This window comes from Myotis nattereri, assembly GCF_964212035.1.
Source record: "Myotis nattereri genome assembly, chromosome: 13".
In the NCBI taxonomy this organism is placed as follows: Eukaryota; Metazoa; Chordata; class Mammalia; order Chiroptera; family Vespertilionidae; genus Myotis; species Myotis nattereri.
The window spans coordinates 31,193,751-31,208,401 of NC_138088.1; the positions used below are offsets into that span (position 1 = coordinate 31,193,751).

The 14,651-nt window shown below is 37.0% G+C and overlaps 1 protein-coding gene across 1 annotated transcript in view; it reads left to right on the forward strand.

Annotated features, from left to right (window-relative positions):
* The window catches only part of PCDH15 (protocadherin related 15), a 1,196,276-nt gene that overhangs the window by 919,602 nt on the left and 262,023 nt on the right, over positions 1-14,651 (forward strand). Inside the window, exon 15 of the mRNA XM_081104785.1 lies at positions 10,684-10,890. Within this exon, the coding sequence (XP_080960911.1) occupies positions 10,684-10,890 (207 nt within the window). The remainder of the gene's footprint in view (positions 1-10,683; positions 10,891-14,651) is intronic.

Genomic DNA, 14,651 nt, shown 5'->3' on the forward strand with positions numbered 1-14,651 from the left:
CACAAATTCAATCTCTGGAAAAAGTGCCAAACCTTTATCAAAGCACAGTTTAAAGCTATGTATGAGTGTATGTTAATACAGTATCCTTTCTTCTAAAGAAAAGATATATTTTTGACACACAATTGAAACTGAGCCACAGAACTGAAACTGGTGAGCTTATATATTAGTGGTGACGCGCAGGTTTTTCTGCATGGTACTTTGCTTTAGTAATTTGGGAGTCAAAGGACAGCAGCATCTGAGAATGATTGAGGCCTAAGAGAACAGCTACTGCAACCCCTGACCACATACGTGAATCTCTGGTGCCACTAGAAAGCATTTAGCTTCCATTTGAATAATGATCTCAATTATACATTACCTCACAAGGACACAGTGGAAACAATTTTAAAGCATTTGGCATTTGCTAGTTTCAGTTTGCCAAATCCTTTCTTATTGCTTATTAGGTGCCTGACATTTTGCTTGGTGTTGAGGAGACATAGATGTATGAAAGCTCTATTCTCAAGGAAACCTCAGATATGGAAATTATAGTTTCAGGCCTACTTCCCTTCTGAATTCTGCATTCATATTTCCTATTACTGGCTGTATAACTCCTCCTAGTGTTATACAATTGTGTCAAATTAAGAATGTAGTAAACTACATACATCCTTTTAAAACGTTAAGCTTCCTTCTTTCCATTAATAATATTATAATCAGCCACTCACTCACCAAGCTTGGAGCTCCCAGTGCCTCTTAGGTATTTGCTTCCATATGTCCCCATCCAGTCAGTTTTCAAATCCTGTCTGGATGCCTCTGGAATTCATTCTCAAAGGTCTTCCCAACTCTCCATGCTCACAGCAGTTCTCTAGTTCTCGTCCTCATGGCCATCATCTCACACACATCTCACAAACATAAGTCCCCTTTCCTTGCACCCTGCCCTCTCCCCACATTGCCTACTAAGTATTGCTAAAACAAGTAAACCAAAACAGATCATGCAGCTGAATATTGTCTTCAAGTCACTTGACAATGTGCCCCCTACGTGAATTTCCAACAGAGACCTTGATCAATTGACCGATCACGGGTGTCAGGGACAGATAGACAGAGTGACAGGTCACAGATCATCCATCATTCCTTCTAAAATAAAAAGGATGACATCTCCCATGAAAATGAAAGTCCTACCAACACTCATTGACTCTGTTAAGAAGATTGTGAAGTGTAAGTTATGATTCTTTCTGCTGTACTGTGAGTATTGACAGTGTATCAAAAAGGAGAGAAATAAAGGGGAGAAAAGAAAGGGATGGACTCCCTTGGGGAAAGATTGAATAGGAGCCTTCAACGAGCCAGGATTAGGAGAAGCAAAAACTATCAGAGCTGATGTTGTCCAGGCACAGGAAGCAAGGCAAATGCGGTGGATGATACACTTTCATAATCCTGGAACTCCTCTAGTCATGCCCTCTCCCAGTCCTTGAGGATACCTGTTGAAAGAATGAAGCACACATATACCATACATCTTAGTTCAGCAGGACAGTAAAGAATAAGCTCACTTCCTTTGCCCAATAACAAGGTCTCTAAGGTGAGGAAGAGAGAAAGTCCTCTACATTTTAGAGAAAATTACCCCACAGAAATGTCAGGCATTAGTTCTTATCTACACTAATAAAAAACAAACATGCAAGTTGACCGTACCTTTGCTATGCCTTAAGCCACGCCCACCAGCCAATCAGAGCGACTATATGCAAATTAACCCAACCAAGATGGCGGCTGGCAGCCACAAAGCTGGAGCAAGCAGGAGGCTTGGTTGCCCCAATGATGGAGGAAGCTAACTTCCCGTGGCTGGCTCTGAGCTCCACTCAAAGCAACAAAGTTTCAATTATAGATGGTAAATAAACCCTAGATACCTGCTTTAAGCCGGCCATGGCCATGAAGCTGGAATAACCAGGAGGCTTTCCTCCCGCCCCCCGCCCCCCCCTGGCCGGCTCTGAGCTCCACTCAAAGCAACAAAGTTCCAATTATAGAAGGTAAATAAACCCCAGATACCTGCATTCAGCTGGCCGTGGCCAAGGAGCTGGAACGAGCAGGAGGCTTTCCCTCCTGCCTGCTCTGGCCGGCTCTGAGCTCCTCTCAAAGCCACAAAGTTTCAATTATAGAAGGTAAATAAATCCCAGAATAAAAAAAAAAGGAAAAAGAAAGAAAGAAAGGAAAGCTGGGAGCTTCTGTTGCCTGGGTGGCTTGGCCAGCCTGAAAATGGCCCTCAGCCCCTCACCCAGACCGGCCAGGCACCCCAGTGGGGACCCCCCCACCCTAAAGGGTGTGTTGCCAGCCTGAAAACAGCCATCAGCCCCTCACCCAGGCTGGCCAAACTTCCATGTGGTAAGGGTCTCCACTTGGGGGGGGGCGCTTTACCAGCCTGCAAACAGCCATAAGCCCCTCACCCAGGCTGGCCAGGCACCCCAGCGGGACCCCCACCCTGATCCGGGACACCCTTCAGGGCAAACCAGCCGGCCCCCACCCATGCACCAGGCCTATATCCTATATAGTAAAAGGGTAATATGCAAACTGACCCTAACAGCAGAAAGACTGGGAATGACTGGTCACTATGACACACACTGACCACCAGGGGGCAGAAGCTCAATGTAGGAGCTTCCCCCTGGTGGTCAGTGAGCTCCCACAGGGGGAGCTCTGCTCAGCCACAAGGCAGGCTGCCAGCTGCCAGTACAGCGGTGGTGGTGGGAGCCACTCCCGCCTCCTCAGCAGTGCTAAGAATGTCCAACTGCAGCTTAGGCCTCTCCCCGCTGACAAGTGGACATCTCCCAAGGGCTCCCGGGCTGCCTGAGGGATGTCTGATTGCCAGCTTAGGCCCAATCCCCCGGGGAGTGGGCCTAAGCCAGCAGGTGGTCATCCCCCAAGGGGTCCCAGACTGCAAGAGGGCACAGGCCGGGCTGAGGGACCCCCCCCCCCACTGAGTGCACAAATTTTTGTGCACCAGGCCTCTAGTTAGTAATGAAACAGCAACCCTCCCATGGATCTCTGAATGAATCACACTTTTGAATATCCATTGAAAGATTTGATACATTTGCTAAATATTCATCTTTTATTTTAGTTTTATGTTCTATTTGTTTAAAATGTGTTAGATTGCCACATAAAACATTATTTTTGTTTCTTCAAAAAGAACACTGTATTCTTTTATTTCATCCTGGTTGTCTACTACAAATTTTAAGTACTAGGTTGAATTCAATGTCTGTTAGGCCACTTATGGAAATTAGTAAAAAGAAGGTTTGGTGTCCTCTTGTCTTATGCTGTTACTTACCCAGCTGGGTTAGTCAGAACAGAAAGAGAACACAGCCAATGAATACAGTGACTGTTCAAAATGCAAGCTGACAAAAGACACACAGAGGTAATATTTTACTTACACTCTTTCCTTCCTCACAAGGTGACCTGCAAATGCTTGGCAGAAGAATAGCAATATATTCATTCTCGTCACAGTACTTTGATTTTGCCAAAGCCTTCTTGTCTGCAAAGGTCATTGTAAGAGTGCAACATCAAGTCCAACTACCAGTATTGTACAATGTTCAATGAACAGTTCAGGGCAGTCCTTGCCCTATCTCCCCACAGCACACCCCTTCATACACATACACTATCTCAGCCCTCCTACATGAGTCTTGCCAAGTAATCTTTCTTCATAAGCTTCTTCTTGTTGCATAGAATACTAAAATTAGAAGGGAATATCTAAAAGCTTTCAAGCTAAATAGGGCTACTCACTATGATTTTTCTCAAGAACAGCCTGGTACAAGGAGAAACATTAAACTCTATCTTCCAGGCTCTGAAAAGTAACCTCCTTAAAGATCTATTTTTTGATATGATGATTTACTGATATTACAATATTCCAGGATGGACTATTCCAGCTGGCCAATTCACATAAGATGCTTGAGTGGGTTTCCCCTCAGTTGAGAAAACTCTATGGGATTGGGATCAACCCAGCATAGGCCTTTGCTAGATGGGGAGGCATAAGGCAGGGCAAAATAAGGGGAATAAAACATGATTGGAAGCATTCCAGAAAAAAAGTTACTATTTTGACATTACCATAATTTTGTCTCTGGCCTGACTTGCCATCTATAGCCACGATGATTCTCATGTTCAAAACATTAGCCAAATAGTCAGATGTATGTGTGAATAGACAGTTTTTTGAATTTGTGGTTTTCCCTGAATTGCTTGAGTTTTTATTTTTTAAATCATTCAAAATTGTGTTAATCATTTTAGTGCCAGTTACTGCTCTAAGAAAAGAAAAAAAAATATTTTTATTATTTAAAGGTATATTGGAGCTTTGAGGATTCATGTTTTTATTGCAATGAATTATAAACAGAATGGGCATATTCTTATAAGTGAAAGTAAAATATACTTCACTTTATTAAAATATTCTCTAGGGAAGTATGTCGATATTATTTTGTTATCATAAATCCTTTTTGGGAGTGTGTTGTCTATATTCTGAATAGGGACAATATTTTTTCTCTTTCGTCAACCAGAAAGTGTATTTCTTTCCAACTAAGAGTATACTTTGTTGCTGCATTTGTGGCATTATAAACAAGTCAGTTATATGATACACATAAAAATTTGTTCTATTTTATCTGATAAATTATTGTGTAGTTTACAGGTTCTCATATTTTTGGTAACTATCATAAATAGGCTAGCTGTCAAACTCTTTATACATTCTTTAATTTTTAGAGTATTCAAGTTTAAATAAATAAAGTCCATATAGGTTTTAAGGAAGTATAACTTTATTAAGAAAGGTCAAGAAATAATGAAAGCACTTATTTATAATTATTAATTAATTAGTAATATTAATATGATCTTTGATCCAGCAAAGATCCCACAGCCATCTCTCCCACAGCCATCTCTCCCCAAGACCTCCCTAAAGAAAAATGGAGGGGTACCCTCTCTGCACATTTTTGGGGAGCAAGTATATAGCAATGTTCGGTAACATTTTTATTGAAGTACTACTTATATACAGAAAAGTATACATCTAGATAAGTAAAACACCCAGATATAGGGGAAAAAATATCTATTACAAATATCCCTGATGTACCATCACTCTCTCGTAGTCACAGTTGCTCACACACACGTAAGAACTCCACTACAAGATTCTAACATTATAGATTATTCTTGTCTGTTTTGAAAATATTTTAAGTAACTGAATTAAAGTATCACGTTTTAAATCAGAATCTTAAGAGTTTTATGCACTCTCCACTGTTTTCTTTAAAAAATATATATATATTATTGATTTTTTACAGAGAGGAAGGGAGATGGATAGAGAGTTAGAAACATCGATGAGAGAGAAACATCGATCAGCTGCCTCCTGCACACTCCCCACTGGGGATGTGCCTGCAACCAAGGTACATGCCCTCGACCGGAATCGAACCTGGGACCCTTGAGTTCACAGGCTGATGCTCTATCCACTGAGCCAAACTGGTTAGAGCATCTCCACTGTTTTTGTTTGTTTATTTTTTTATTGAAAATAACTTAGGAGGTTATATGTTCCACAGCCACGTATTTTCTGCTAGTGAAAGAACTCAATAACAATGTATTGTCTTTGTTCAAGGAAATGTTTTGACTTTTATGAACATTGGCTTTTAAGTAAAAGTCCAAGTAATTCACATTTGAATCCAAGGCAAACGTCTGAATGCCTGGCTGTTTGAAATTTGTGAACTAATCATAATGTCAGTGCAGTATACTAAATAAGTTGGTAGAAAGCTTAACTAAATATGTTGTAAAAATCTAAAGTGATTAGGGAAGAATGTTAAGTGAATGTAATTTCTAATCAAAAAGTCAAAATGGCCCTGGCCAGTTTGGCTCAGTGGATAGAGCGTTGGTCTGCAGACTAAAGGGTCCCTGGTTTGATTCTGGTCAGGGGCACATGAGTGGATTGCGGGCTTGATTCCCAGTAGGGAACGTGCAGGAGGCAGCCGACCAATGATTCTTTCATCATTGATGTTCCTACCTCTCTCTCCCTCTTCCTTCCTTTCTCTGAAATCAATTTAAAAAAAAAAAGACAAAATGGAATTGTAAATTTAGTCACCCAGTCAAATTCTCCAAACCAAATATTTTATTTCTACTTGAGAGTTAAATTTTGAATTACAAATAAAGGGTTAAGGGATCTCTATGAACCCTGGGTAGCTGGGTAGACTTGCCACTATTTCAGTCAGATAAGCAGCCTGCTATTAGCTAGGAAAGGCAACCTTGAGACATTTCATTCTTTGTGTGTGGAAAGCTTTACTGATAGCAAGGGATGTGGTGTCCAGGAAGAGGACAGAGAATATTGACTGTGAAGAGGCATATGATAAAAGAAGTAATAGATCAGAGCCCTAGGGCCTGAGACAAGTTGAAAATTATTGAAGGGTTTTAATGAAATAACTGAAATCACCTGGTTATTATGTAACCAAAACACTAAATTGCAATCAGGGAACAGGCTACAGGCACGGTTGGAAGCTGACAGAGCAATTCAAGTGATCCAGGTGAAAATGATAATAGGTGAGATCAAGATGGTGACGGTGGAAGGGGTGAGCAGTGAGATCCTGCCTATATTTCAAAGTTATCGTCAATAAGAAGTCTTTCTTGATTACATGTGAGTTATGAAAAGAAGCAAGGAGTGCAGGTGACCTCCAGGTTCTTGGCTTGAGCAAGTGTGAAAGAATAGAGCTGCTATCAAGTGGGAAGACTGGAGCAGGTTTGTGATGGGGAAGATGAGAACTTCATTTTCACAGAGGTTACCTTTGAAATGTTTATTAGGTATCTAGGCAGAGTTGCTATGTACTCAGTTGGATATAGATTCTGGAGTTTCGAGGAGAGGTTCAGGCTGGAGATGTATATTGGGAGTCGTGTTACTAACATTTTTAAGGCCATGAGAAGAGAAGACTACCCAGACCTGACTTTAAGAATTTGGAAAGAAAGAGTAGAATCCAGCACTTGAAAATGAAAAGAAATACATAATAATGTAGAAAGAAAAGCAAGAGAAAAAGTTGTCATGAAAGCCTAGTGAATCAAGTTTTATATGCAGGCCAAGTAAGATAACGTTTGAAAGTAAATATTACTTTAGCAATGTAGGAATCACTGGTGATTTTGACAAGAAAAGCTGTGTTTGAGTGGTGCAGGCGAAAGCCTGACTGAAGTTGACTTAGAAAAAATTGTGAAGCGTGAGTATAGACAAAATGAGTTGAAAAAAGTGGGCACTTTAAGTGCACAATAAATAAAACCCCTGACTTTCTAGGAAACAGTGATTTCTTTATTTTTTCCTAGAACTTACTTAAATATCTTGATCTGTCTCATTTCCTCTTTCCTTCCTCCCCCCAAATTATTATATCTACTTGACAGACCTCATATTAGAGATTGTGGAATTTAAGTTGCTCGCCAAGCCGCAGGAAAAAAGTTATTCTGTATTCTGTCCTCTTGAGCTAAGAGATTATTATTACTTGTTGTTTTAATATTGAAAATGGAATGGTTTGTCTCTTTCAATGTTTTCCTTCCAAAGTAACTAGGTAGTGTAATTTTTATTCTTCTGCTTGTTTGGCTTAAGTTTCACTTTGGTCTTATTTTACTGAAAATGGGACTCATGCCCAGAAATTCTCCAAACAAAAGCTGGCTTTTAAATATATTTAACTTGTAACTGCAGACTTTATAGATATAAATAACATTATAGGATGAAATTATTTTTTAAAATACCACCTTGTTTCACTTGACCTGCTTTTTTATACTTATCTCACACACTCGTGGTTACAGTAGAACAAATTAAGTTAGATTTTTATGAATTCCTATTTATATTACATCAAAGAAGAGTATTGGCTGAAAGATTTGATGCATGGGGCCATTAAAGAGCAAAGTATAATAATATTAACTTGTTTTAAGTGCCATATTTAAACTGTAATTCTATCTGGAGTATCTATGTTATTAATATTTTTCCTACCACTAATCTCTCCCATCATCTTACATTTGGATATTCATTTATATTCTCTGAATTAGAGAAACATGTGGTGAATTTCCCTGTATAGGTGTCATGAATCAGGACACCTGTGTCTGGGCCCTCGTCTTTCATTTACTTACAGACAGTGGGGCCTTGAACATAAAACCAACTGTTTGCTTCTCCATCATAACAAAAGTATGTTTTCACATTTAGAGGCAAAATAGCATAGAGGTTAATTAAGACTGTGGACTTTGGCGACAGATATCTGACAAGCACCTCTGAAACACCTAACACAGGACAAACCATGTGTAGCAAACCAAAAATATTAGTCATATTAACAACAAACTGATGTTAGGGCAGTAACAGGCAGAGCTTTCATATGGTGTTTTTAAAGATAAGGGGGATTAGATTCTTTTCGTCTAATTTGACTTTTATTTCTGTTTTATTGACTCACTTGTTTTCATCATGAAAACAATACGTTTGTGTGTTTTGTTTTGTTTTTGGCTTCCCAGCTGGTAGTAAAAATTAACAACGTATGTGCTGACTGTAAAAACAAAACAAAAAACCATACTAGTATGAGCTGACTGTAACAATATCAGCCTCTTTCATGTTTTAGAATGTTTTCTGCTTTCCCCTCACCATTCATACATTGTGTTTGTGTGTGTTTATTGAGGGAAGGGGACAAGTGATCAATTCTGTTACTTTCCATAGCATTATTCGTATGTCCAGGATATGAGATAATGGCTTGTGGACTAGAGACAAAATAAAGGGATAGAGGGAAAAAAATGTCCTGTGCAGAAGGATCTGCATATGAACTGATCCTGCTTTAATCAGATCAAGGTCATTGGGTTGGGACCTCATATGGACCAATTAATTTCATTTACTGCAAAAGTGATGTTTTCTAAGCATGGACTATCTCTTGTCCTGGTTAACTGTGTTCAAAAGCCTGTTGTATGTCACAGAGGTCACTCCCAGAAGAGCTCCCATGCACACATTAATCACAGCCACTGGTTGTAGAATGAGCGTATCCATATGTATGTTGTCAGGAGCAATATGGTTATGTGTGAAGAATGCATGATTCTAGAAATGGCTACACATTACTTCAGTATGGTTGACCTTAGTGCCGGACTCATAAACCTTTTGTGCACTGGGCCACTTTGGCACTCTGCTGCCAAGTGAAAATTTAAATGAATAAAGTAAACTATATAACCTTAAAATGGAAATCTAATATATTGAAATAGAGTTATCAAAGATTCATTTTTTCACAATGCTTTATAGAACATTATTTCATAATGGGTTTAATAATTACCATAATTTCAAAATATTATATGCATAAATTTATATTTCAGAGTATAGCTTCAATAGTAACAATAATGTGACGTGATAATGTAATTTTTCTTGATGCAAAGTCACCAGTGCTTTCAAACACCACTGTAATTGTTACCTACCCTCTTAAGTGATGAAAAGGCTAAATTGCAGTGAGAATTATCTTCTGGAGACCTTGCTATAGGCTCTGGATTAAATAATCTATTTAACCTAGAAAAGCACTCCAGGGTTTAATATAAAGGATTTAACTTTTACATTGAGTCGATTTCAAAATACAACTATTGCAACAACTGGGAAAACATCAATAAAAGTTTATGAAAAATACTTTGAATCTATTTCAGTAAATTTGCATACTATGCATACTATTGACTTATGTCAATGATTTCTCCTAAAGTTTGAAGTCAATTGTGATGAAATCTTCCCTTAAAAAAAAAGTTGGAATGCATGATTCTAGAAAAGGCTATACATTACTTCAGTATGGTTGTATAGTAATATACATTTTTTTAAAAAAAGAATAGCAAAGGTTGGTGTTTCCCACTCACAACATGATCATATGGAGATGTTCTAGGAAAATTTCTTAGAAATATAAATTGTCATCATTTAAAAAACTAAACAGAAAAAATACAAGAAAACATATTTCTAATACATAAATATTAATTTTACTTGAATAACATTGCTAGCTAAATATATTTGAAATTCTACAAGTATTAAAATATTTTATTGAAATTATCTCTGTTCCTTATGAGAGCTCAAATAAGGCCTAAATATATTAATTTTATATAGAATTATGAATTATTTGGGGACTTAATCATTAGTGTGGAATGAGAAGACATGGAAGAGATAAAAATAAGTATCATACTTTGACTAATGAATCTTTTTTTGTCTTTTATTTAAATATTTCATCAGCAATTTACTGAAACATCTTCACTTCTCAATTTTATGTCTAAGTGCATGTAAGCAGTTATCTCCTAACACTATGTAGTGACAGCTGCAATAATTTATTGCAATTATTATTATTATTTTTTAAAAGAATACACTGATTTCGATGACAAAAAACCAAAAAATTGATGAAACCATTTCCTCATTGGTTTTCTAAGTCCTTCTTACTTTCAAAGCATTTTTTCTTTCTGTAATGATACCAGTTCAAAAGCGATTCCCCATTCAGCGGTTCTCAACCTGTGGGTCGCGATCCCTTTGGTGGTCAAAGGACCCTTTCACAGGGGTCGCCTAAGACCATCCTGCATATCAGATACTTACATTACGATTCATAACAGTAGCAACATTACAATTATGAAGTAGCAACGAAAATAGTTTTATGGTTGGGTCACAACATGAAGAACTATATTTAAAGGGCCAGAAGGTTGAGAACCACTGCAAAAGTGACACTCAGAAAGATCCCATCACTTAGAATTTTTAAACCTGTTTTTATTCTTTTCTAGGCTGAACAGGACAATGGTCACCCTCTCCCTGCCTTTGCCAGTCTACATATTGAAATACTGGATGAGAACAATCAGAGCCCGTATTTCACGATGCCCAGTTATCAAGGCTACATCCTAGAATCTGCCCCAGTGGGATCAACTATTTCCGACAGTGTAAATTTGACCACCCCTCTAAGAATTGTGGTTCTAGACAAGGACATAGAAGATGTAAGTTAAATGTAAAATTTTCTCATTTTGTTAACATGTCTCTTGTTATACTTATGTCAATAAGGAATGTTATAAAAACCTGGTTACATGAGCTATAGAATAGAGAAAAAATATAAATGAGAGTCTTATTATTGTCATTTAAGTCTATATCAAAGATAAGATTTAACAGGTATGTTTAATTCAGCTGCTGTTTTTTCTCAGTTTACAGATATTCAGTATAAGGAAGAAAATGAATGTTTCTTCAGTAGTTTGTTAAATGATCAGGACACATTTGTTTATTCATATGGGTTAAAACAGTTTACATAATTGTTAATAGGGAAAAATTATGGCATTATGTAATAAGTACAAAAAAAAATCATGCTGGCAGTCCTGGGATGGGATTTGGGGGACTTTTCTGGTAGTACGTTATTACAAAAAAAAAAAAAAAAAAAAGCATTTGAGGCAGCTGACTTGCTTACACTTCTGTCAGTAACTGTGATGCTAACTCCACTCCACTCATCATTGCCCTCTGTTTTTCTGGCACTGATACTAGCCACATAAATGGGGAATGGTCCTGACTGGGTAGATCATAGTATTTTGCCTTTTTAGCCAGAGTAATTGCTTTGAATGGTGGGCAGAAAATCTATACCACGCCAGTCAGAGTCCTCCCAAGAAATGAAATACTGCAAAAAAAAAAAAAAGAAAAAGAAAAAGAAAAAAAGAAAGAGAATCTGGAAGACTTTAGCATTAAAGAAGTGCGAATGAACCTGAAGCCATTGGGGCCATGCTTGCTGACATCACAGAGAAAATCTGTTATCGCTGAGAAAGAATGAAGCCTGACAGACAGAATTCTATTGGGTTTCTGTGTTTTTCTGTTTTGTTGTGCTTTTAGGTTATGATTTCCCCAAAGCTATACTAATCCTAAAGATATTCCTTTGATTCTGTGACTACGACAACATTTTCCAGTGTATCTTTTTTTTTTTAAGACATGCTGGGCATTTGATTTGTCACTTACAACTCAAAAAGTCCTGGTCGGCACTGTATCCCTCTCCAGCTGTGTTGTCCAGTAGAACTTCTGTGATGATGAAAATGTTCTGTGGCCACGCTATTGGACAGGACAGGTCTTGATTGTCCCTGAAATCTCATCACCTGGAGCTTTTTTTATCAGTTTAGTAAAAAAGAGGACACTTTCAGATTTGTTTTCTCCTGGGGGAAACCCCTGGGTCTAAAACCTTTAGAAAACAGCACCTAGAATTCTACTGCTGGATTTAATGCCAGTCAAGTTCTTAACTCCCCTGAGCTGTTTCCAAGGGGTGGGACAGCAAGGGGTGGTCCTTAGGCGTTTGTATTCTGGAGTGAGTCAGCCCTGGGTCTGATTTCTGGTTTTATCACAATAGATGTATAATACTGTGACCACCAATTGCCCCCATTTTATCCAATCACCTGTGATCCAAAAGGTACATGGTGGTAACCACTGCTTCCTTGACCTGTTCCTTCATTTGGGGCTGGAGGGGCTGGGCTTGGAGAGTAACTTTTCCTTATGTGCTGCCATGTACAGGGACAGAAGCATGATTAATATGTTGTGTAAAAGAGTCAAGTAATTAAATAATGTGTGTCTGGCCACTTATTTATTATTTAAGCCCATCTTTTATCTAAAATTACCTACAGTGAATACTTGTCATTAGGTGCCCAGAAAGTAAGCAAATATATCTAATCCCAAAGTGACAAAGATTTTTTTAAATATCCTATATAGTTTCTTTATATTTATAATTTAAATAAGCGTATAGAATGAGTATATCTAACATATACATCAAAATTTCTAGTTATATAGAATTAACTTTCACAATATGGCCCATCCCTTGGTTGGGCAACTAATTCTTAGAAAGCTCTTTATATAGAGTTAAAAACAGCCTTTTTGTAACTCATCCATTATTCCTTATCTCTTCCATTTGTCAGCACACAGAATAAATCTACAAAATGGTCATTAATGTGTTTGAAGATGGGTTTATGCCCTTCTGAATCATTTCTTTTTCCAGGTCAAACAGTCTGTAAATCTTAAAATAAAATATGGTCAGTATGAGGTTAAAGATCTCAATTAACAACATAAAACTTCAAGGCCTTTTTCACTCATGGGCAAGAATTTTACTCTATGGTAAAATCTTGCTGATTTTGAGTCAGAGTTAGTAAAATTAATCAAAATAGGGATAGCAGTTTAAGGATATAGACAGAGACAGTTCCCCTCATAGAGGTGTCAGCAGTGGAATGGAGAATAAGCATCAGGCAGGAAATAGAAGTCCTCACAGCAGGAGTTGGCTCTCCAGAGTTGCTCCAGAGCAGCCACGCCTAAAGACAAATGCCAAGCACAGGTCAGACTTGGATTTATTTGTCCAAAAATTAAGTGGAGTTCCTTTCTTCAAATGTGTGTAAAGTTAAGACAAGGTTTTAAAAAATAGTAACAGAGATTGATGAATTGTGGTGTTATTCACAATATATTTTGAGTCCAAAGGGTCACTGTGAAACTGAAAAAAAGTAAACAAAATGTTTTTTCTAATGTTTCTTTTCTGCAGACATTAGAGATATAAACATACAGATATGAGAATCATAATTAAATATTTTAAGTACTCTTCACAGTTTTAAAATAGTTTAGAATATAGGTATAACAGTAATGCACAAGATTTTTTAAGTCATGTCTGAGACCACCAAGTTTCCAGTGGCAGAACCCTTGAAAGTTGATTATTTAATCTTGGTTATAAAAAGATAACAGGGAATAGTAATAAAAAGAGGTTACACTTGTAGATTCACTTATAATTTCATGTCAATTCACATTCTTACATATTGTGTTATTTCAAAATAAAGGTATCTTTGGAATCTAATACAATACAGCATCAAAAATATATGTTTTATAAATATTACTATACTATCATGTATGTTATGTTTCTTTTTCAGAATATTAAGGAATGACTATTCCTTGGAAAAAGTTGTTACTTTAAATGTACTAACTAGAAAAGGTGTTTTATTTATTTTTATTTTATTTTTGTGTTTGCTTGTTTGTTTTATTAGTGTATACCTGTATGCCTTATCTCCGTTTGTGGTTATTTATATTTACGTTTTTTATTTCATATTTAATTTGCACATAGGTTCCACCTGGTGGAGTTCCTGTAGGTACTAGGTGTTGATTTTGTGTTTGTTCTTTGGTTAATTGCTGTGGTTCGATTTCTTGTTCTTTTCCTGTTCAATTAAACAAGTAGGCAATTACTTGTTATCACCTACAAAAATTTCTATAACTACTTTAAATATATATGCATATAGATTTAAACTAAGTATATTTACATTATATTATAGTTTTAGTACTATGAAATTGTGTAGAATCCAAGTTGCAAGTGACTTAAAGATTATTTAATTATTAAATGATCTTTTAGTCCATGACAAACCTTGATAATTCATCACTGCCTCCTTTCTCAAAGCTTGCAAGGTTGGGGTCAAACCCTTTTCAACAAGAAACCTCAGAAAATTACTATCAACTGATTCGAATTGGCAGATGAGATAAAATTTTTTGTCATTTTTGTATTATGGTTTTTAACTTATGTGTGTACATAAGTATGCACGTATATATGTGTACATATATATGTTTCTGTGTTGCATGTGCATATATATGAGAATGCATATTATCTTGTGTGTGTATGTGATATATTTTGGTGCCCATTGATTTCAAATGCAATGGTCTTTCCATATTTAAACATACTTCTACTCTATATGACTAAATTTAAAAATTTTTACAGTCA